The 24,517-nt window shown below is 50.8% G+C and overlaps 1 protein-coding gene across 4 annotated transcripts in view; it reads right to left on the reverse strand.

Annotated features, from left to right (window-relative positions):
- The window catches only part of LOC103641553 (phospholipid-transporting ATPase 2), an 81,860-nt gene extending 57,404 nt beyond the window's left edge, over nt 1–24,456 (reverse strand). Inside the window, exons 1-8 of one of the 4 annotated variants that reach the window (XM_008664900.3) lie at nt 24,206–24,456; nt 23,890–24,046; nt 23,091–23,304; nt 20,703–20,819; nt 16,492–16,584; nt 16,253–16,427; nt 15,974–16,140; nt 15,673–15,783 (exon numbers count right to left, since the gene is read on the reverse strand). In XM_008664900.3, coding sequence (XP_008663122.1) covers nt 15,673–15,783; nt 15,974–16,140; nt 16,253–16,427; nt 16,492–16,584; nt 20,703–20,819; nt 23,091–23,304; nt 23,890–24,011 — 999 coding nt within the window. In that variant the 5' untranslated portion in view covers nt 24,012–24,046; nt 24,206–24,456. Of the gene's footprint in view, nt 1–15,672; nt 15,784–15,973; nt 16,141–16,252; nt 16,428–16,491; nt 16,585–20,702; nt 22,203–23,090; nt 23,313–23,889; nt 24,047–24,205 lie in introns of all 4 variants that reach the window. The other 3 variants (XM_020545600.2, XM_020545602.2, XM_020545601.3) reach the window with 3 other exon arrangements.
- Between the last annotated feature and the right edge of the window lie 61 nt (nt 24,457–24,517).

A 24,517-nucleotide genomic window follows, 5' to 3' on the forward strand; every position in this document is an offset into this window, starting at 1 on the left:
CTTGATGGCTGTTGGAACTTGCTCTCTGCTGCAAGTGGGCCAACGGGGGTGAACAATGGCGACAACAGGGTTACGTGCACGGGGGCAATAGCTCTGTTGATCTAGCCTCTCACGGGCACTGTGCGGGGGTATTTATAGGTGTCTGAGTGCCCAGCGTCTTGTGTTAAGGACGCATGTGCCCTCAGACGCCTAGTTTATCCCCGGAATATTCCCATAAAGCAGGGTTACAAGCTGTAATTACAAGTTTGCCTTTATAAGTCAGGCCCGTAATACAGAGGCGGCCACGCGGGGCCCGTTACAATGGGCCGGATCACACGTGGGCCTTGGGGCTGAACGAGGCCGCGCCGTGTGAGGTCGTCGCCGCAGGCCTTCGTCAAAGCGCCGAGTCCTGCGAAGGGTGTCCCTGCCCGCTTTGCCTCCGGCGGACCAACGGCTGCAGCGAAGGCCTCGAGCGAAGGGTGGCGTCTTTGCCTTCGCTCCAACATTTGCCCTCCGAGGGACCAGTTCGACAAAGTCACCTGGTGCCGAAGACGTCGCTAGATGGCGGAGACGCTGCCCTCGCTCGAAGTGGTTCCGCGGGGGTTTTTGATGTGACCGTTGATGGACGGCGTACTGTTGGATTGCGGGTTTCCCGAAGCGTCGCGGCCTGTCGGGTTGTGGGTTTCCCGAGGAGCCGCGCCCTGCCTATAAAAGGGGGCGGGGGCGGCGCTGTTTGAATTCTGCTTTCCGCGCTCCGTAAAACCCTAGCCGCCCGCCGTCTTGCTGCTCCTTTTCCTCCGCTGCTCCCTTTGCTCGCCGTCGTTCTGGCTCGAGTGAAGCAAACCGCCCGCCGCCGCCGACGGTACGTAGCCATGCCATCCTCTTCTTCTTCCGCCACCGCCACGCCGCCGGCCGCCGCCTCGTCTGAGGAGACGTTGAGTAACGCGATGGTGGAAGAGTTGCGCGCCGGCGACTCTGTTGAATTCGGTGTGTCACGGATGACGTCAGGCCGTATTGAAGATATGCAGCGGTTGGGCTACTTTGGCGGCGGAGTCGCTCGTGCTCCGGGGACGGAGGAAGTCCCCGAGCCGGAGGGCGAGTTGGTTGTTTTCGAGGCGTTCTTCGCCGCCGGACTCCGCCTGCCTGCGCACCGGTTTGTCAGCGAAGTCCTGCGCAGATTCAGTGTTCAAATACATCAGCTTACGCCGAACGCCATAGTGGCGCTGGCGAAGTATGTCTGGGCGACGACTTCGTACGGCGGGCAGCCGTCGGTTGAAGTTTTCGCGAAGAATTATTGCTTGCATTGGCAGAAAAGGGTGGTTGAGGGCGGAGTTGCGCAGTTCGGGTCGTGCACTTTCACGCCGAAGACCGGCAAGACCACGATGCCAGTAGTGGAGTTGGTCCCGTGCGCCCGCAATAAGTGGGGCAGTTGGAATGAGTTTTGGTTTTATGTTGCTGAGGCTACTGTCGAAGGCCATCAAGGGCTCCCCGTGTCCGAAATGTGTTCTCACTATTACTCTGCGTATCCGCCTTTCGAAGTGGCAGAAGAGGATACAGACGAAGGGGCCCTTCGGTACGCCGCCGGTCAGAGCAGCGGGCGTGATTTGGTTGAAGAGTTTGCGGCGTACGGGGTCTGGCCCTTGGCGCACGGCTGGGCGCTGGGCGAAGTATGCCCTCGCCAGATGCCCTTTCACGGAGGAAGGGAGGTGCGAAGTCCTGCCTTCGCACTGAGTTTGCGGAACCGTGACCCGGCCGCCTTCGTGCGTGATGCAGAAGACTTGGCGGTGCGACTCGTGGGGCGCTACGTGCCGAAGACGGAAGGCCAGCGCAGTTTTGATATCCGTGGGTCAAACGATCGCTTGAACAGGGTCTTTGAATTAAATCAACTGCCGTACGACGGCTACCCTGGTCAGGACGAAGCAGACCGCCGCGGGAAGAAACCGGCGGTGGAGGCCGGAGGCGACCCTGCGCTGGCGGCCGCCACTTCTTCGAAAAAGAGAAAATTAGGTACTGCGATGGGAGGGCTTGGGGTGTCTGATAGTTTCGCTAGAGAGTTAATGAGGACGTGTGCGGCCCCGGGGGAGAGGATGTCTTCGCCCGAGCTCCGGGAGTCTTCGGCTCGGATGCTGAGGGTTACCGGGGGTTGCTGGCCTAAAAACATTCCTATCCCCTGGGATGAAGAGGACTGTTTTACATCTCGTATGGCTCGTCGGTGGAAAGTTTTTCCTTATGGGCGAAATATCGGTCATGTTGTGTGGGCAGTGATGGACAAGGATCGCCAAGCGGCGGCGCGGAAACGCCAGGCGACCGTGAGGGTTCATGAAGCCCGGCCGAAAAGGCAGCGGGGAGCATCGAAGGCTGAGGCCTCCGGCGGAGGCAAGCCGCCATTGCCGGCGAAGGCGGGTGCCTCCGCGCCTGGCAAGGCGCCGGAGGCGACGGTGGGCGCCGGAGGCCCCAAGCTGTCGAAGGTGGTGCCGTCCGCCAGCGGAGTGGCGGAGGCTGCGAAGGCGGCCCGATCGCTACCGCCGCCCGGCGAACGCGTTGCCGACTTTGGCACTGAGATTGATGTGGAGGATTATCTTGGGGGTGAGTCTATATGTATACACATTTTTTTTTTTAATCTGTTGATGCGTTGCAGGGTTGGACGAGGGCCCGCTCGCTCTAGTTGTGCCTGGCGCGGCGGTCGCGACGGCTGCGCCAGCGCCGAAGGCGGGGGTAGAGACCCTTGGCGCTGGAGGCGAGGTGACTGCCCTCGCGTTGGTCAGAGACGAGGCGGACGCGGCGACCCGCCGGCTGAAAGGAGCAATGGAGGCGCTGAGTCAGGTCTGCCGAGCTTTTTTTTTTTTTAACACGGGCCTTATGTGTGTTCTGCAGGTGGCTGACTTCACCAGCCGTACTGCGTCGGGGGCCCTTACGGCGACGTTGTCTGCCGAGGTCGAGAGACTTCGGACGCAACACGCGGACGCTGTCCGTGAGAAGTCGGCCTCCGACAGCAAGTGCCGCAAGCTGGCGGAGAAGGTGGCCGCCCTTGAGAAGGAGAAGGCAGACCTCCGGCGCCAGCTGATGGAGGAGAGAAGGGAGGCCAACGAAGCCATCGCCAAGGAGCAGTCTGCGCAGGCGGAGGCCAGGCTGGCGCGGGCGGAGGGCAATGTCGCCAAGGAGCTCGCCGGGGAGCTGCAGCGGCGGCTTGCTGCCTTCGAGAGCCGCGCGGAGGGGGCCGAGGCCGCGGCGCGAGCGGAGGCCGAACGGACGCGCACGCAGCTCATGACTTCATATCGCGAGCTGGGTGTGCGGACGAGCGACTTCGAGGTGCCGGAGCGAGAGGCCGGACTTCGCTGTCTGGAGTGGGTGCAGGAGGAACTGCAGGAGCTCCCCACTGTCTTGGCGGGGTTGATGTCGTTCACCTCCCTGGTCACCTGCGAGGCAGCGATGAACGCGCTCTCTCGCGAAGGCTGCCGGCACTTTGAGGCCCTCGACCAGGTGGATGAAGATTTTGGGCGAGATATCTTTGAGGTCGAAGACCCCGTGGTGAAGGAGTCCGGCGGGGCCCTCTATGACCGGATGTGGGGTTCATACGGTCGAGAGGTGGTCCGGGCGCGGGCCGAGGCTGCAAGGGCTCAGGTAACGTTGTCGTTTACTCGGTGCTTGCTGGATGCGGTTTGTGCGTGTGTTTGCTGAATTTTTGTACGTTTTGTCTTAGGCGGAGCGCGGCGAGCGGGTGGACGATTTTGGGGCGCTGAACAGCGCGCCGCCTGAGCCGGAGACCACCCCTGCGGAGGCCGCCACTGGAGTCGCCCCGGTGACCGCGGAAGATGCACCAGGCGCCCTTGTACCTGCTGCGGCCGGCGAAGGCCTACTCCCAAGGGTGGCCGAAGGCGCGTCTGATGCCCCCGCAGCTGCTGTGCCGGGCGCTGAAGATCCAGCGGAGACAACGGCGGAGGCGGCGGCGGAGGCTCCCGCAGCGGCAGGGCCTTCGCAGGTGGCGTAGGTGGTGTTTAGGGTTGAGGGATTTTTGGATGATGTACTGAATTTTGGTTGCTGCGCAGGTTCAAGATTTTGGGCCTGCGCACGCAACCGCTACTACTGGTTTTTTGGCGGCTTCGACCGCGGAAGGTGGAAATGAATGTGGTGGGTCTGTTTCTGAGTTTTTTGATTTTACTGACTCTGGGAGCTCGGCTGAATGGACCGAGGAGTCGTCGGAGGAGGACTTGGACTATTTTGCGGCCCTGGACGAGGCTGCGGCGGAGGCTGCGCTACATGCTGCGGACGCGCCAGGCGTGCCCGGTCCTAGCACCGGGCACCGACGACGAAGGGCGGTTGCGAAGCGTAGGATTAGTGCGGAGGAAGGGGCTCGGCTTCGCGTTAGTAGGGTTGGTCGGCAGGAGCTGCTGTCTTTGCCGGCCGTCTCGGGTGTGGGGGAAGGGGAGCTGCGAAGCCTTTTTGCTGGTGAGGAGCTTAGGATAATGTTATTTAATTATAGAGAGATGGGGATTATTCCTAAGGTTGAGCCGATGTAGGGCGTGGTGCCCTCGCTTGTGTATGTGCAAGGGTTTGTAAAATGGAGTAGTGTGCCCTCGCGTGCTTGTGCCTGCGAGGGCGCTGTGTACTTTGACTGGTGTGATTGATTGTGCTGTGCCAGTGTGATTATAATTGGTCTTGCTGTCGCTTCTGCTTTTGCCATACTGGGTCGGCTGCGCCCTTGGGCGGTTTTTGCGGTAGGCTCCGGCTGCGCCTTTTAGGCGACTTCTGCGCGAAAAGCCTTCGCGATAGACTTTGATTTTTGCGCACTTGTGGAGCTAAGTCCGGCTGCACCCTTGGGCGACTTCTGCGCGGTTAGTCTTCGCGATAGACTTCGATTCTTGCGCACTTGTTGTGCTAAGTCCGGCTGCACCCTTAGGCGACTTCTGCGCGGATAGTCTTCGCGATAGACTTTGATTTTTGCGCACTTGTTGTGCTAAGTCCGGCTGCACCCTTAGGCGACTTCTGCGCGGATAGTCTTCGCGATAGACTTTGATTTTTGCGCACTTGTTGTGCTAAGTCCGGCTGCACCCTTAGGCGACTTCTGCGCGGATAGTCTTCGCGATAGACTTTGATTTTTGCGCACTTGTTGTGCTAAGTCCGGCTGCACCCTTAGGCGACTTCTGCGCGGATAGTCTTCGCGATAGACTTTGATTTTTGCGCACTTGTTGTGCTAAGTCCGGCTGCACCCTTAGGCGACTTCTGCGCGGATAGTCTTCGCGATAGACTTTGATTTTTGCGCACTTGTTGTGCTAAGTCCGGCTGCACCCTTAGGCGACTTCTGCGCGGATTGGTCGCACGCGAGGGTGGCTAGCGCTTAGCCTCGCGGTGACTTCGAATTGGTCGAATGCCGAAGACCGTTGTCGCGGTCTTTTTTCGACACATGCTTTTGCGGGGGATTTTTCTCACATATATTACATGGCTTCGCCTCGTTAAAAACCTCACCCCCCGGGAGGAAAAGAGTGCGGGCCGGTACAAGATTGTTTGCGGTGAATTACAAGGGCGAACTCAGCCCTAGGAATTAAACAAAAAATTTACGAAGGTTGTCAATGTTCCAGGAGTGCTCCAGGTCCTCGCCATCTGGCGTTGCGAGCCTGTAAGCACTGGGGGAAGCTTTTGTCTTGACTATGAAGGGGCCCTCCCACTTGGGCTCCAGCTTGCCCTTGGACTCCGTCCGAGCTGTTCGGATGAGTACGAGGTCCCCCGCGCTGAACTCCTTTGGGATGACTGCGCGGTCGCGCCATGCTTTGGTCTGGGCTTGGTATTTGTTTAAGGCCTGCAGGGCGAAGACCCGGTCTCCGTCAATGAGGTCTTTGGAGGTTGGCTCATCCACGTCAGGGGTGGCTGACGGAGCTGTGCGCGGAGACCCGTGTTTTATTTCTTGCGGGGTCATTGCCTCTGATCCGTATAGAAGGCGGAAAGGAGTGAACCCGGTCGCCCTGCACTCGGTTGTGTTCAGCGCCCAGACTGCCTCCGGTAGCAAGTCGGTCCATCTGCCCTTTTTCTCGTCGAGGAGCATCTTCTTGATGGCTGTGAAGATTTTCCCATTGGCACGCTCCACGACTCCGTTGGACTGCGGATGATAGACTGAAGCGAAGGCAAGCTTGGTGCCAATGGAAAAACAGAAATCCTTGAAATCTTGATTGTCAAACTGCTTGCCGTTGTCAACTGTTAGCTCGGACGGTACTCCGAAGCGGCAAACAATGTTCTGCCAAAAGAATTTTTGGGCAGTCTTTGATGTGATTGTGGACACAGCCCTCGCTTCAATCCACTTGGTGAAGTATTCGACGGCTACGAAGGCGAACTTGAGGTTCCCCTGAGCGGTGGGCAAGGGCCCGACGATGTCCAGGCCCCAGCGCTGAAGAGGCCATGTATGGGCGACCAGCTTTGTGTATTGCGAGGGGTTGCCTGACCGAGGAGAGAACTTCTGGCAGGCTTCGCAGGACCTTGCGACTCGATTTGCGGCGCAGATCATTGCAGGCCAGTAAAACCCTTGTCGGATCACCTTAGCAGCCAGGGCCCTTGGCCCCGCGTGCGAGCCGCAAGTTCCACTGTGGACCTCGCGCAAGATTTGGATGCCTTCGGTTTCGGTGACGCATTTAAGCATTGGCTGACTGACCCCCTTCTTGTATAATTGGCCCTCGATTAGCGCGAAGTCCCGGCTCCGATGCTCGAGGCGCTTCGCCTCACTGACGTCGGTTGGGTGATAGTATCCCTGTAGAAACAGGGTTATTGGGGCCCGCCAGTCTTCGGTCATGATTAGGTGGACTATACGGTGGCCCTCGCTATCATTTGTTATTTGGAGCCCTTCGGGGCTCCGGACGGCTGGCGTGCCGATGGTGTGAAAGAATACGTCGGAGGGCAGGGGCTCGCCCCTGGCGGCGGCCTTGGCTAATGCATCGGCCTCCTCATTCTTGGCCCTGTCCACATGCTGTAGGGTGAATCCCTTGAACTGCCTCTCGAGACTTCGGATAGCCGCGAGGTATTGCATGAGCGCGGGGTCTTTTGCTGCATAGTCTTTTTCGACCTGACCGGCGACTATCTTGGAGTCTGTTTTGATGATACAGGTGGTGACTCCGAGGGCCCTTAGCTTGCGGAGGCCGAGGATGACTGCTTCATACTCTGCTATGTTGTTTGTACATTTGTCGGATTCCAGAGCGAAGCTGAGGCGTGCTGCATATCTGTGTTTGACTCCGGCTGGTGAGGTGATGACTGCAGCGACGCCTGCCCCCGCATGACACCATGCACCGTCGCAATGGATAGTCCAGACCTTTTCTGTGGATGGGTCCGGCTGTGTTACTGGCCCAGTCCAGTCGACGACGAAGTCTGCCAGGACTTGCGATTTGATGGCTGTCCTGGGCTCGAAGCTGATGTGGTAGCCGGAGAGCTCGGCTGCCCACTTGGCGATTCTCACTGATGCCTCCGGGTTCCTGAATAGTTCGCCGAGTCCCCTGTCCGAGGTGACTCGGACCTTGAATGCTTCAAAATAATGGCGCAGCTTGCGCGAGGACATAACAACTGCGTAAGCAATCTTCTCCAGCTCTGTCATGTTGCATTTGGATGGTGTCAGGACTTCGGAGACATAATAAACAGGGCACTGTCTGACTGCGCCTTCGACTGTCTGCTCCTGCACTAGTGCCGCGCTGACCGCGTGCGGCGAAGCCGCGACATAGAGCAATAAGGGGAGCGAGGAGTCTGGGCTTGTGAGGATGGCCAGCTCCGCCAGGTACTGTTTTAATGAGGCGAAGGCCGCTGCTTGCTCCGGTCCCCAAGCGAAGTCCTTCGCGCCGCGGAGGGTTTTGAGGAAGGGGAGACTTCGCTCGGCGGACCTGGAGATGAATCTATTGAGGGCGGCCATCCTGCCTGTCAGGCGCTGGACGTCCCTGGCGGACTGCGGAGGCGACATATCGACGATGGCCTGGATCTTGGTTGGGTTGGCCTCGATGCCTCGGCGGGACACCAGGTAGCCCAATATCTTGCCCTGGCGGACACCGAAAACGCACTTTTCCGGGTTTAGGCGGAGTCGTGCATCTCGCATGCTCGCGAATGTTTCCGCCAGGTCGGCGAGGTGGTCCTCCTTATTTTTGCTGGCGACGACGATGTCGTCCACATATGTGAATACGTTTCTGCCGACCTGCCCTTCGAGCACCGTTTTGGTGAGTCTGGAGAAGGTGGACCCGGCATTCTTGAGACCCTCCGGCATTCTGACAAAGCAATAAGTGCCGAAGGGTGTTATAAAGCTGGTGCTGGCCTTGTCTTCCTCCTTCATGTATATCTGGTGATAGCCGGAGAAGCAGTCGAGGAGGGACATGACCTCGCATCCGGCCGCGCTATCGACTATTTTGTCGATCCGTGGCAATGGGAAATTGTCCTTTGGGCAGGACTTATTGAGACTGGTGAAGTCTATGCACATGCGCCATTTTCCGCTTTTCTTCTGCATCATCACAACATTGGAGAGCCACGTGGGGTAAGCCACCGGCTCGATGAATTTAGCCTCCAGGAGGCGATGCACCTCCGCCTTGGCGGCTTCTGTCTTTTCATCTGACATCTTGCGAAGCTTCTGCTTTTTGGGTCGCACCGAAGGGTCAATCCCCAGGCTGTGTTCGATTATGGCTCGGCTGACTCCGACCAGATCGAGGGCAGACCAGGCGAAGACATCTTTATTCTTGGCCAGGCAGCAGAGAAGTTTCTCTTCTTCAAGTGACGTGAGGTCTTCGCTGATAGTTACAGTCTGCTTGGGCGTGGCCTGATCGAGGGGGACAGTCTTGGTCCCGTCTTGGCACTGCAACTGTGCCTTGTCGTGCTGCTTGTCGGTTGGGCTAGCCGGCGCAGGGACTTCGCGCTGGGTCGTGAGACAGTGTACATTTCTCTGACCGGGCACGAAGTCCCGCTCTATGTTGCGCGCCGTCTGCTGGTTGCCGTAGATTGTGATGGCGCCCAGCGGGCCTGGTATCTTCATACATAGGTACAACCCGTGGATGGCGGCTTCGAATTTGTTGATGGAGCCTCGGCCCATGATGGCGTTGTATGGATATACCATGTCGACAATGTCGAAGGTTATTTGCTCACTTCGGGCATTGGGTGCTACACCGAAGGAGAGGGGCAACTCTATCTTGCCAACTGGAAAGGTGCCCTTGCCGCCGAAACCATACAACGGGTTGTCCGAAGGCTTCAGCAAGCTGTGGCTTATACCCATGCGGTCGAAGGCGTGGAGGAAGATGATGTCCGCCTGACTGCCGTTGTCGACAAGGACTTTGTGTAAGTCCCAACCTGCCACGCTGCAGTTGATGACCATTGCGTCGATGTGGGGGGCGCTGCGCAGGTCGACGTCTCGCGCGTCGAAGGTTAGCGGTATGTGGGACCACTTCGTCTGCACGACTGGGCCAGTGACGGCGACATGGTTGATGCTGCGGTAGTGGTCCCGCTTCTGCCGCTTGGTGTCGAAGTCGGTGCTTGACCCCCCTGTTATCATGTGAATGACTCCGCGATAAGGTTGATCGGCGAAGTCTTCTTGCTTTGGGGGATGGGGAATGTTTTGGTGTTGCTGGTGTGGTGGTGGGGGTGGAGGAGGTACGATTTGTACTTCCTGATGATGTTGGTAAGCGTGGTGCGGTGGATGCGGAGCGGGGGCGTGGACGTATGGTGGAGGGGGTGGCTGGTAGTTATGCGCGACAATTCTGGGATTGTCGGCCGGCTGCGCCCTCGCCATTCTATCTCTGGTGGCCTTCGTCTCGGGGCAGTCTTTGGTCTGGTGGGCGCAGTCTTCGCCGTGGAAAAGGCAATAGAACCGGCGCGGCGGCTGCTGCGCCCGCCCTCGACCCCTGCCGCGCGTTCCATTTCCGCGGCCTTGGGGGGATATTCCTGGCGGCGAGGGGGGTCAGCAGCAGGCTGTTGGTTGACGATGTTGTGGACTTGCTGCTGACTGCGGCTGTCTCGACTGGAGTCTGGCTGCGAAGTCCTTGTCCACGTGCGGCTGGACTGCGGAGTCTGACTGTTGGGTTTCCGTTGCGACTCGACCTTGCGCTGGTGGAGCTCTTCGGATTTGGCATATTTTTCGAAGAGCTGATATAGCTCCTGCAAGCTCTTGGGTGGATCCCTGATACAATGGCTGTAGAGGACGCCGGCCCGAAGGCCATTGATGGCGTAGTGGATAGCGATCTGATCGTCGACAGAGGGCAGCTGTGACTTGAGTGTTAAGAACTTGCGGTAATACTCCCGCAGAGTCTCCTTTTCCAGCTGTTTGCAAAGCGAGAGCTCGGCCAAAGCGTCGGTGTCTGGACGGTACCCTTGGAAGTTGAGGAGGAACTTGTCCCTGAGACTTCGCCACGAATCAATGGACAGCGGGGGCAATCTGGTGAACCAGGTGAGTGCTGGGCCCTCTAGGGCGATGATGAAAGACTTTGCCATTGTGGCGTCGTCCCCTCCGGCTGATGCAACGGCGACTTGGTAACTCATGATGTATTGCGCCGGATCGGTGCTGCCGTTGTACTTGGGGTATGCCCCCACTCGAAAGTTGGCTGGCCAAGGCGTCACTTGCAGGTGTGGCGCCAGGGGACTTCGCTCGTCGAGGTAGTTGATCCCTTGGAATGGCGCGCCGTGCTGGGGGGCGTAGTCATGCTGGGGGAAACGCGGGTTCTCCGGCTGCGCCCGGTGCTGCAGGGGTTGGCCGTGCTGTCGGCCGAGGTAGCCTTCGCGCATGTCCTCCGGCTGAGCGCGTTGTTGGAGGGGTGGTTCTTGCTGCAAACCGAGGTGGCCTTCGCGCTGCATCAGCGCGATCTCGCGCTCGAGGTCTTGGGCTTTCTGCTCCTCGTCGCGTATCATTTGCCGCACTTTGGCTAATGCGGAAACACGTTGGCGCTTGGCCTCCAGTATCTCTTTCTGCCTCTGGAGATTGCGGTTCCTGAGGCGCAGGGCGCGCAGCTGCAGCTGTTCTTCTGTTGAGACGCCGAGGGCCTCACCATCCTCGGTGAGGTCGGCGCCTTCCAGTGGGGCGAAGCCTGGGGGCGGCTGCGACTGTCCTTCGGTTCCGCAGGTGCGGAAGGTGTCGTCTTCGCCGGTGTGGGGAACATTGTCCTCAATGGGCTCTTGGTGGGTGGATTGGGTGAGGGCGAGGGCCTTGCCCTTTCTTGCGGCCAGCAGTGCTGCCTTCGCAGCCTCGTCAGCCTTGGGGTTAGCTCTCTTGGGTGCCATCGCGGGTGGTTTTGTCGTAGCACGAACGGTGGGCGCCAAATGTTGGAACTTGCTCTCTGCTGCAAGTGGGCCAACGGGGGTGAACAATGGCGACAACAGGGTTACGTGCACGGGGGCAATAGCTCTGTTGATCTAGCCTCTCACGGGCACTGTGCGGGGGTATTTATAGGTGTCTGAGTGCCCAGCGTCTTGTGTTAAGGACGCATGTGCCCTCAGACGCCTAGTTTATCCCCGGAATATTCCCATAAAGCAGGGTTACAAGCTGTAATTACAAGTTTGCCTTTACAAGTCAGGCCCGTAATACAGAGGCGGCCACGCGGGGCCCGTTACAATGGGCCGGATCACACGTGGGCCTTGGGGCTGAACGAGGCCGCGCCGTGTGAGGTCGTCGCCGCAGGCCTTCGTCAAAGCGCCGAGTCCTGCGAAGGGTGTCCCTGCCCGCTTTGCCTCCGGCGGACCAGCGGCTGCAGCGAAGGCCTCGAGCGAAGGGTGGCGTCTTTGCCTTCGCTCCAACAATGGCCTGAACTTTATTATCTGTGTACTAGTTGTGAACTGGTGGATATCTGCGAATGTGTTGGTGTAGCGTATCATTACACATGTTTCTGGCATGATGGATTCATTGATTTGAGTTCAGATATATTTTGGAAGAGGAAGTAGATGTTTACTTTAGTCAAAATAGTTGAATATTTAATTATATTTATAATATATAGTGTATCGTCGTACCAGTGTTTTTTGAGAAATAGTGTATCAAGGTATTGGCGTATCGCGTATCCGTATCACCGTATCAGGGCAACATAGTTTGTTCTTTAAAACTAAAGAAATAAATTTGGACTGCAACTATGCCCTCTTGTATCCCATGGAAAGAGCCCAACTGTTGGCTTCATGTGGGATGAAAAGTGGAGGATGTACCAGCCAACTGTATGTTGGGCCTGTCGCACCAAGGGCGGCTGCCAGAACAAATGAGACAGACGCCGACGTTGGTGCTTGCTGCTGCATTGCGCTGATCATCCTTCGCGTCGGGAGGCACCATACTCGGACCTCTACTTCAATTGGATCGATAGGAGTATAGGTGAGCCCGGGTGGTCGAACATGTAGGGTGTGATTTGCAGCAGCGGGGGGCTGAGCAGCACACGCATTTTCCGCACCATTCATCAGACAAGGAAACATTGCCCTGCTGCTTGCAGGCGCACCACTGCCTGCTTCGATGATAAACACGTGATTACTAATGACTATAGAGCCAACAGTCGGTCGGTTCTCCCTATGGAGAGTTTGTACCGGTTGGCATGCCAGCAGTCCATGTGCTGCTGCCTGTAGGCGTACTGCTGCCAGGCGTTCACATTCCTCCGTCACATTGATCCGATCAAGGAGGCGGAAGACACAATCTAGTCTTGTGGAGACACAATGGAGTTCCTCGGAGATGTGACGACGCCCATCAATTAGGGCACGGAAGTCTTTGGCAGCAAAAGCCATAGGATTCAATTGAAACCAAAGCAATCTGATACCAGACTGTTGAAGTGTATAAGTGGATTGCCTACTTTCTCCTAACAGCTTAAACTTCTGGGTTGAACTGGTTAGTACGTCCACTCTAATATGGTATCAGAGCCAGAGGTCTCAAGTTCGAATCCTAACATAGGTTTCATTAGTGCCTTCACCTCCTTTATTTTCATGTTTGTGTTCTCTCTGTCTGCAGGTGAGTGGAGCTGTTGAAGTGGATTGCCTTCCTTCTCCTAATAGATTAATCTTTTGAGTTGAACTTGCGAACACAAGGTTGACTTGTCCCTTGTGGTTCGAGTTGATGATGAGTAATTGTCAACGAGTAGGACTCTGGAGTAGTCAGTGGATTGACCAGAGTGTGAGATTATGCTTGTGCAACCATGTCGGTCGGCTTGTGATGTGCAGGTGTGGAGCACGGAGACGGTGGTCGACGATTGAGGTGAAGGTCATGCCGGCTCGTGCTGATAGGCCGGGAGCGGTGAAGGGCAAGTGGTGGGTCTTGACTGACGACGGACAGGAACAACCGGGTGACTAGCCGTGGTGGCTGACACCTAGGACATGCACTAGCGCGAGGACGTGGAGTGGACCATGTTACCGGCGTAGTCGAAGACTGGCGAGACACGCGTCTGGTCGTGCAGGACGCGCACGCGGTGCGGTACTCACGGCGGGTTTGGTGGTTTGGGCCTCAAAACCACCCAGCGCTACGGATGGCGGGTTTTGCTGAGTTTAGGCCTCAAAACTCGGCGGCGACGGTTCCGGAGGGAACCGATGGCGGCACGTGGCATCACAGCGAAGGGTGCGTCAAGGTGAAGCAACTTTGTGTGGAGCGCGTGGCCGTCGGATCAAAAACCTAGGAGTTGGTCCATTTCACCCCGGTGGAATGGATAGGCTCTATGTAAATAGGGCTAGTTTAGGAAGTGTAAATAACCCTCTATAAATAGAGGGGTAGGTTGTTTAGTTCAGCATCACTTAGCTACCATTTGTTTTGGCTTAGGGTTTTAGCACTCATTTTTCCTATCTCTAGACGGCTCTAGTTCTTAGCCAAGGATCCACAGCGATTTTATACTTCGACTGTGTTTGTGCTCTTCAAGTTTAATCTGAGGAAGGGTCGCCGATTCGGCCCACAGGTTTTGATCACTTCTCAATTTCAGTTTTGCACCCTTGCTAGAATTTCTGAAGTCTTGTGTTCTTGATTTCCCCCTTTCCCTTCTCTTGTGGTGCTATTGGGGATTGATTGTGTGGAGATAAACTCTTTGGATCATACGCCCTCACAGTGCAGTTCTTGGTCGTGATCCGAGTTGACTTCTCTTTGAGTTCGTTTTGAGAAAAACCCAACAAAACCCCATTACTCTAAGGATTTCTGATCTGCAATTTGATTCCTTGTTTGTTCGGGTTCATACTTCACCAGAGAACTTCTTTTACCCCGTGCAAACTGTCTGTCAAATTTGAGATCGTTCTGGGCATTTTTGCTTGCCCGGCGCTGCCCGTGTGCGCGACACTGTCAGACTCCGGCACTGTCGGACCTTAGGCTACCACTGCCGCTCGGACTTCCTTGTGATTTTGACTCTAATATTTTCTAGGAAGTTAGGTCTCTTGTTATTAGGGCTTTTGGTGCATACAAACGACACTGGTTTGTGTTGTACTCTGATCTGCTGCTCTGAGTCACTAGAGGGCTTTCGGGTTGAACTTTGGGATCAAAGTCACGTACTCGCAAGACGAGAATTTTTAGTGGCTCCGATTCAACCCCCCCCCCCCTCTCAAGTCGCCTCGTCGGCCCTACAGAACTGGTTAATATGTCCACTCTAACACAGACGTTATGATCCTTAGAACGTTGTGGGTTAACCATTGCTGGGAAGATAGCCGAGCAAAGTCAGCATGGAGAAGTATTTTGGGGATTTGGATTGTTTATTCATTCTTCGGACATTTTTTCCTTGGTACATCACCTCTCTTTATATAGAGAGAACTCCTGGCCACCTAAGGAAGACCCAATCAAATCATATCCAATCCCATTTCTAATTGACCCAAATCTCGTGTTTGGCATGGCCCCAGATCAAAATTCCGAGGAGTTGGCCAGAGCCTACCAAACACCCTAACTCCAGAGTTACAAACTCCACGAAGTTTCAGAGCTGCAGTACAAATTTTTGGAGTACCTCTTTTGCTGCTCCAAAATTTCTAAAAAAACAACCTAGACATGGAGTTTGGAGTTATTTACCCGCCACTGCCACTGGTTATGAGAAAGCAATCTAAATACTAGAGCAGAGTTGCTCCATCCAGAGTTTTGGAGTGGAGCTGCTCTAGGGTGGAGCAGAGCCATGCCAAACATGCCCTAATCCCTCTAATTGATCTAATCTAGGGCCTGTTTGGCATGGCTCCAGAGCAAAACTCCAAGGAGGAGCTCGCCAGAGCATGCCAAACACCCTAACTCCAGAGTTGTAAACTCTATGGAGTTTTTGGAGCTACAGTACAAAATTTTGGAGTACCTCTTTTGCTACTCCGAAAACTCCAAAAAACACCTTAGTCATGGAGTTTGGAGTTATTTACCCGCCACTGCCACCGGTTATGAGAAACAATCTAAACTCTGGAGCAGAGCTGCTCCACCCAGAGTTTTGGAGTAGAGCTGCTCTGGGGTGGAGCAGAGCCATGCCAAACACGCCCCTAATCTCTTTCCTAGTCCTTATTCCTTCCTTAGCAAGGGTGTTATAGGACACACTACAGTACACACAGGTACTGTTCGCGCCAACCTAAGTTGGGTCGTCCTGGCCAACACCCATAACATTTTGACATATGTGACCCACATGTCATACTCAAACAATGGCTTGATAGTCTTACTAGCATTTTAGCATAGTTATAATCCAAACATCTTGTATATGACTAAATTTTGGAAATGCTAACTTTGGCCACTGCCAAATTTTGGCTTAGTAACTGGAGGCCAAAACCAAACAGGACTACAAACACAGGAAGAGTTAACAACGATTCAAACTGCAAGCATACCTTTATGGAGATTGGAATCATTATGGAGCACAACAGCTCAAAGCGTAACGGGATAATCAAGAAATCATACCATGGGCCCTCTACCTCCATAGGATACATAAGATACCATTGCTACATAAATAAAATGACATATCAGGTCACAGAATACAAATGGCATAATTATATGTTCAATTTCTTATAAATGCAACCATCTACATCACAAAATACAATAGCAAGTGCCCATGAGAGGGTACAACGACATGCATGCAAATTACAGTAAATTTTCTTCGCCAAAACACTGATAATCAAAAAGAGATAGCACCTTAAGCCCCTGAGTGTCCTTCCAAGTATTCCCAAAATAACCCAGAACAAGTACAACAACAACTTGGAACATGAATATTGCAATAGTGAGCTTGTCTATTATTACATCAGCAGCAGTGAACTTGGGCTCCGCAGCTCCCCTACTTATTCCAGATTTTGTTTCATTGCCTGCAATGGATGGTTGGTGAGTTAACCATGCACTACAATGTCTTCAGGTCTGCTACATGCAAAACAAATGCTCTGGCACAATAAGGCATCATGTATCATATTCTGTATTTACCTGTGTAAACTGCAACTCCACAAGCCCATTCAGTGTATCGAAGGTAACATGACTGAAGAAGTGTATTGTTGATAGTCAAAGGACTTTTTTCATTGTCAATTATAGGGAGGAACAAGCGCATGTTAGCATCAAACCTCCGTATGTCATTGTCTGGGTTGGGGCACTCAATTACACCCTGCACAAATTAAACAGAAGTAATCAGAAAACAAAAAAAGAAATAGAAGTGTGGAAAGACTCACCTTGACTTTTCCTAGCTGCTCTACTGACAAGTTAGCAGAAATTGGAGGAATGGTTCTTGTTTTCAAGTCAGTTTCACCATCCAAAGCAGCAGTCTGAAGCAACAATGGGAAACACAGTTAGGCATCAACTACGTCAACAGCCATTGATAAGAAGTTTCCTTCATTTCGTTTTTCTCAAACACGCAGGAGAATTATGCATCATTATATTAAGAGAAAAGGTCTAAAATAGACCAAATACAAGGTTCCATAAGGCACCCGAAAGGAAAAGAAAAGAAAGCAGAAAAAAGAAAGAAAACGCAGAAACGAAAGCTCTAATGCATCACCAGTAACCACAACCAGGGAAACAACTAAGGCAGACCCAAACTAAGGCCATAGCCTTTTTTTTCTCGAAAAACTCAGGAGAACTGAGCCTTTTTATATATTAAGAAGAAAGGTAATAAGGTCTTAAAGAAGACCGAAACAAATACAAGGCACTCTTTACGGAGGCCAAAAACATGCATACAAAAAAGAATCCATAAAATCAGGAACCACCACTGCTACTCCAAAGACAGCATCCCTAGGCTTCAGGCAAGGAAGCTGCCAGATAGGATAGCCCCTTGGCCCCTGCAATTTCCCACATTCTCCTCTCTTCATCCGCAAGCCTAAGGATTAAAGGCAATCTGGGCGTCCAGTTATCAAAAACACATCTATTACAGTGTTTCCAAATCATCCAAGCCCCTAGGATGATGAGGGAGTCAAGACCTTTCCTGACAGGCCCATTCACCGCCTCTGAGGCTTTTTCCCACCACTCAAGAAAGGATGTGGCACCTGGTTGTGGGGCTAAAGAATGCATGCCAAACTTCCTCAACATCATGTACCAGAATGATCTTGCAAATACGCATGACACAAGCAAATGATTTATTGTTTCAGCTTCCTAGTCACATAAAGTGCATTTGCTTGGATGATTCAGACCTCTCTTAGCCAATATGTCAGCCGTCCAACACCTGTTTTGGGTAACCAGCCAAATGAAGAATTGACATTTTGATGGGGCCCAAGATCTCTCACCCTTCTATAATGTCCAAAGGAGCTTGATCCCAAGAAAAGACTCTTATAAGCAGCCTTTGCAGAGTATCTTCCATCTGAAGCAAAGCTGAAAATATGCTTATCCTCTATATTGGGCTGCATATCAATATCTGAGAGAGCTTCCCAAACATGGAGATACTCAATTAGAGCTCCAGCTGTGAGAGCCCCTTTAATATCTGAAATCCATCTCCTATTGGATAAGGTCATACAGCCAAGGTCATACAGCCGAGGTCCTATTGGATAGTCAATTAGTTCTCTTGTTAATGAATCTCTTTGGAATTAGGTCATATAGCCGAGGTGCCAAATCAGAAATTCTTCTCCCATTAAGCCACTTATCTGTCCAAAACATGGTGTTTGCTCCATCCCCAACCTCAGAGATCAAGGCCCTAGAAAAGAAAGCCCAAACCTTACTAGGAACATGAGGTAAGCCAGACCAAGGGCCACTAGGGTCAGTTTTTTGCAACCAAAGCCATCTCATCTTGAGAGCCCAGCAGAGCTCCTGGAGATTAGAAATACCCAATCCACCCAGCTACAAAGGTCGGCACACCTTTCCCCATGACACCAAACAGTGACCTCTTCTTCTCCTAGTCGTTGGCCTCCTAGGCCGCCGCCACCATGCATGGTGCCCCTCATCACCGCTCTTCAACACGAGTTCACGATGAAGGACCTAGGCCCTCTTCATCACTTCCTAGGTATTATCGTCGAGCATCGCTCGAATGGCCTATTTCTTCAGCAGTAACAGTACACTTTAGATACCTTGGTGTGTGCCGAGTATGCGGGATTGTAAGCGGTGTGCAACTATGATGGACACACAGACAAAGGTCTCTAGTAAGGTCCTCTGGTTGGCTACCCCACTATCTACCAGAGCATTGTTGGTGCCCTACAGTATCTCAACTTCGATAGGCCTGACATCGCCTATGCAGTCTAGCAGATATGCCTTCATATGCATGATCCCTAGAAGCCGCACCTAACGGTTGTCAAGCGGATCCTCTAGTACCTCCAGGGTGCACTTGACTATAGGCTTCTCCTTCGGCGCTCCTCCACCCACGAGCCCATCATCTACACCGATGTGGACTAGACATGCTGCTCGGACACTGTCAGTCTACCTTTGGCTATGTCGTGTTCCTTGGGGACACCTCATCTCCTAGTCCACCAAGCATCAAATTGTGGTCTCCCGCTCCAGCACTGAGGCTAAGTATCGCATCGTTGCCAACGGCATGGCTAAAGCAAGCTGGTTGTCGTAGCTCCTTCAAGAGCTCCACAGCCCCCTCACCATAAGTACACTTGTTTACTGCACAATGTTGGTGTCGCCTACCTCTCCATCAACCCGATCCAACACCAGCACACAAAGCATGTTGAGGTCGATCTTCACTTCGTCTGTGAGCACGTTGCTATCGGGGACATTCGCGTTCTCCACGTATCGACGAGCTCGCAGTTTGCAAACATCTTCACCAAGGCTCTTCCATCCTCGATGTTCTCGGATTTTTGGTCCAATCTCAACATCTGTCATACTGGGGGTGTTAGAATGCCATGTGTTACTATGTGTGCTTGTGTGTTATGGGCCTAGAACCCAGCCCATGTCATCTATTAGGGTTAGAGTGGAACCCTAGGTTGGTTGCTATATATATGTAATCCTCCATCCCTCAATTTGTGTATTTGCCTTTTATTCTCTAACAAAATGCCACAAAACATGTTAGTTCAGCAAAATAATAGAATAATACCAAAAAAAAATCCTAACTCTTGGAGTCTCCGTGCAGAGCTCCAACCCATTGCAACAGGTGTGGGACAATAATCTGTAACACACTCTGTAAACTTTGCTATGCTCATCCTGTTAAAGTGTATAAGGGGATTAGCTAACTTCTCCCATCAGCTTAAGCTTTTGGGTTGAACTAGTTAGCGCGTCCACTCTAACATGATATCAGAGCCGGAGGTCTCGAGTTCGAATTCTGGCAGAGCCTTTATGTGTGCCTTCACCCATTTATTTCCACGTTTGTGCCTTTCTCTCTAGTTGCACGTGAGTTGGGGTGTTGAAGTGTATAAGTGGATTGACTACCTTCTCCCATCGGCTTAAGCTTTTTGGGTTGAACTGGTTAGTACGTCCACTCTAACACATCCATTCTTGAACCTGTCATATCTGATACTTTTTAACTATTTGTAGCAGCCTGACTGTGAAAATTCGTGTATTGTTATGTTAATGACACATTGGCTTCTAAAAAAACATGACCCCCGAGCATTACATTAAGAAGAAAAACCTTCTCACGTAGGTCAAGAAAATCCCCAAACCCCTGTCCCACCCATATACAGCTGCAACGTAGCCCATGTGAGAATGGTAGCGACTAAGGCCGAGCCTTAGAACTATGCCTTGTGCAACGTAGCCCATGTGAGAATGGTAGCGACTAAGGCCGAGCCTTAGAACTATGCCTTGTCGTGGGACTGACGAGAGGGTTTTTTAAACCCGGACCGAAATTTGCCCCCATAGGGATTCAAACTCAGGACCTAAAGAGTGCTACTCAGATCATCTAACCAACTCAACTAGAGGCCCTTTCGCAACACATTGGCTTCTGAACAGGGGAAAAGAAATTGATGTCATGATAGAAAATTGGAGAAACATTTTTTTGCAATGAAGAGGGTAAAGCAAGAAGTTCCGGAAACTTCACCACATGACAGGAATTGGATGTCCTTGGTTTTTATGTTGAGGTAATGAAGTCAAGTTCTGAAGTTCAGATTCTATGTAGAAATATAACAAAATACCTCAAGCAATGGGATCGAAAAATGCGTCCATGGAAAAGTTGTAGTCCATTGTGATATGATCAGGCGTAAGGTTAGGGCAATCTAAAGGTAAATCCATCATAGGACAGTGAAGTTCAGCTTGTGCTTAACATAAATTCATTACTTCATCAAGGCAATGGCTACGGCCATCCCAGAAAAGTATGTGAACTAGTATAATAGTATGCCTGGATGTGCAACAAACAAACATATGTACTGATGCTTGAAGGTAATTTCATTTTGCCTTGCTTGTGTTCCAAAGACGAGTGTGTGTTTTATTTAAATTTGTGAGTGTGTTGGGCTTTACAGGTTCTAAACCCCTTTCTTTCTTTTTAATATAATGATACGCAGCTTTCCTGTGTGTTTGAGAAAAAAACATTTACCTCAACATAACAAATGCCTTGTCGATCAGAAGTGCCAATGAGAACAAGATCACATGGTATCTCATCATTCTCATGGAGCCACACTAAATCTCCAACATGTACCTCCTGTGCTTTGATCTACGGAACAAAAGCACAATGAAATATTCCAATAATAAATCAAGTAATTCCATATGCATCATTAGAAAATACAGATATAGTTTGTACGGTACTGTATCTCTACTGTTCGATTATTATTAAATTTTCTAAGATATCAAAATGGTTGCAAAAAAGATATATTTTTCTAACATAATTTACGAGGTCTCTATCACATCATAAAATTTTATATTAAAACTCAAACTTATATGTGGAGAAACAAAAATAACAAATCCTATTAAGGGGTAAATTAGACTAACTGAAATAAATGGAGGTAGTAAATTGAACCAAATGTTACTTTAGGGGTTATCTAGACATTGGCCAAACTTGGAGGGAGTAATTCGGTCTTCTCCAAAGCAAAATATCACTTGACTAGCCATGCATTAAAAAATCTTCTATCTTTCAATCCACATTACTACACCAACAGATGATGGTTCTCTAAAGTAGATAGCAGATATATCCATTATGAAAACATGATGGCACTACCCTATTAAGAAACATCCATATCTGAACTGTCCCTATGCGAAGGGGTCATCTTCTCATCTGGGATAATGTGCCACTATAACTACAAGAGTGTGTGGAAGACCAGAGCATTGGAGACTTGGTAGGTCAGGCAATTACTCCGACATGTCAGCAAACAATCCTTTCTTTCTAGGCTCAACATGTTCTGCTCTGTGGAAAAGAATATGGAAGACTTAGGCTCCTCTTTGCTGCATGTCGCCATGTTCTTCATGTTGCTTGCATTTAACATTCGATGGATGTCTGATCACCTAGCTAAGAATGGATTTCCTCATCCCACTGCCTGCCCCTCTGTGATCAAGCTGAAGAGTCAATTCAACACTTGTTGATCTTCTGTCCCTTTCTAAGAGGGGTAAGGTTTAATATATTCCAGAGATTGACTCCATCACTCCAACTTTGGCTACCAAATTCTCAAGCTGATTGTTCAAGGCAGTCAAGGAAATGTCGGAGACTAGAAAGCGGCTCAACTGACTTATCAGTCTTGTGGCTTCGCAATTGGGAACAAATCTGGACTCAGAATGATTGTGTCTTTAACAGTATAAGTCCAAGAGACACGATTATGCTGCAATCTATCACTGATGAATGCATTTTGTGGTGCTTCGCTGGAGCAAAGGCGTTCCAAGAGCTACTTGTCAGGTCGTTTGCCGGGGGATAATACTCCTAGTTTTGGTACCTAGTTGGTAACCTGTTTTTAGATAGTGCCACTTGTTTCTTGTTTTCTCTTGTTTGTGATCGGGATGTGTCAGTGTGGGTCTTGGATGTATGTTTTGGGGACTTAGTCCATCTTGTGTACGCTCTTCTTTCTTTAATGAAATGATACGCAACGCTCTTGCATGTCCGAGGCTTGTCCTACAGTGCAATGTTGGTTTTATGACAGCAGTAGCAAGTGCAGCTGAATGACAGGATAAGGAAAAACAGACTACAAAGTACAAACCATTTGTAAATAAGGATTTCTAGATGTTCTCTTCTCTAGAACTCAAACACAGTTTGAACACCTTTAGGGCTGGTTTGGTAGACAGGGAAATGGAGGGGATTCATGGGGGAGGGATCGGATCCCCTCCATTTCCCTGTCCACCAAACCCGCCCTTATGCAAAATGAATTTGTGGTGCAGACTGGTAACCTAAACACGATAAGCTACTGGGCCTAGCAAACAATGTTCTGTGAAATTGTGAATGGCTTACAACTTATTCCAATCCAAATTATAATACATTTTCTAGATAAATAGCTTTTGCTATATGCTATATACGCTATGCCTAGATACATAATAAAAGTGATGCATTTAGAAAAGACAAAATCTATACCTATACCTTTATATTAAATAGGTAAAATTTCTCTCCACCCAATTTTTTTCATCCCCCTCCCCCAAACTACCCAAACAGTGGAGAGTTTTCCTGTGTCTCGTATGAGACCCAGACTCATGACTCATACGAGTTAAGATAACTCGTGTCTAGCGATAATGTAGTGTCTGAATCCAATAGGTATCGAATTGGGTCACGTTGTACGTGTCTTATATGTGGCCTAGACTCATGACCTACGCTTATTCATGTGGGTTGGAACAACTCGCATCTAGCGATGATACAGAGCCTTATTGCTATATGTATTGGGTTATGTTGCAACGTACGGGCACGTTTACTAGTGTCTTATAATTTTGAATGGAGGGAGTACAATAGATCAAGAAGGCCATATTTTCAATAAAGTTAAAGCAAATTAGATGGAGAAATTGAAAAAAAAAAAACCTGTATGCGGACGCCATCCTTTACCAACCATATTTTCCTCTCATTTGCTTTCTTGTCAGAAAGATACCTATTGTAATCATCCCAAGCCTCTTTTGAAGCAGAAACAATGAAGATGATGATAAGTGGACCCCATGTAGTTGCAGGGCTGACAGGGGTGATACGGGACCACAACTGAAGGCAGGCTATTAGTAGAAAATACTGATTCATGAAACGCCTGAAATACTTAGAGAAATGAACACAAATTAAAATTCTGATGGAACTGAAACTCATTAGTCAAAACAGAAAAAATGAGTTCCTGCAGGTCTTTTACCAAGTGAGCAAGAAGCATTTTGTCTCATGTTGCAAATAAGAACGGTCCTTTGACCAAGTGACCAAGAAGCATTTTGTCTCAGGTTGCAAATAAGAGCACCATATACAGTGTGAAAGCTATCTATAAGTTCTCAAACCAGTTAATTACAAAATAAGTTAACTATTTATGGATAGTATGCATCTTCATCTAGTGCACTTATATTAATTCAGTCCTTGCACGATGACACTGAAAATTTTCATATGCGGACGCAAGCATGACTGATGCATTGTCTTATATAATAAAATATTTCATTAGGTAACATGACACTGAATTGCAGCTTCCATCAAATGGTGGGAATAATGTTTTATGTTAGATCCCTCCACGCATTTAGGTTGAAGGAAGTGCCCTAAAAAGTGGATAAAGTGCAACTACCTTAGGTGCTGAAGCAATGAAATGACTAGATGGAGATGGAACTACTTTATTGTCGAGAAGTGAAGAACAGATACAAACCTGAATTGCTCCCATAAATTTTTCGGGAGAAAATTCCACAGAGTATACTTGGTATTGGATATCCGGTTGTCACAGTAGGAATACCGGCACGAATCATCATTGATATAGACAAAACGTTTCATTGTTTCCCAAGATGTCACTATTGTGCCATTGCAAGCTTTGAATCACATGTGCAACCGATAATTTTTGCCAAAAAACAAGTTAGTAGACATAGTACATGTATAGATTCGTTATTAGATCCGATAGCCAGATAACTTAAATTAGGGTTCGGATGCTCAGTTTTTGCACAGAATGACAGGGTTAAGGGCAGGCATACCTGTGGTTGCTCGTCGCCAGCAAAGGGCCCGACGATTCGACGAAGATCTGGGCAGTTCCGGGTAATGCGGTGGCGGTCGCTTGCACAGTTGCACTGATGTCCTGTCCCCGTACGGTCGAGAAACCTAGCCCGGCGTAAACAAACGGTTGGATCGCGTGGGAGAAAAAACAGCAGCAAACAGGTACAGGTGTGGGTGTGGCTAGAGATGTAAGGCCTAGCTTGGCACCAAATGAGAGGAAAAACAAGGCTACCAAGGGATTAAATATATGTCATTGTTTTCTCTCACTTAGATTGGTAGTCACAAAATCCAAA

This window comes from Zea mays, chromosome 10 (genome assembly GCF_902167145.1).
Source record: "Zea mays cultivar B73 chromosome 10, Zm-B73-REFERENCE-NAM-5.0, whole genome shotgun sequence".
In the NCBI taxonomy this organism is placed as follows: domain Eukaryota; kingdom Viridiplantae; phylum Streptophyta; class Magnoliopsida; order Poales; family Poaceae; genus Zea; species Zea mays.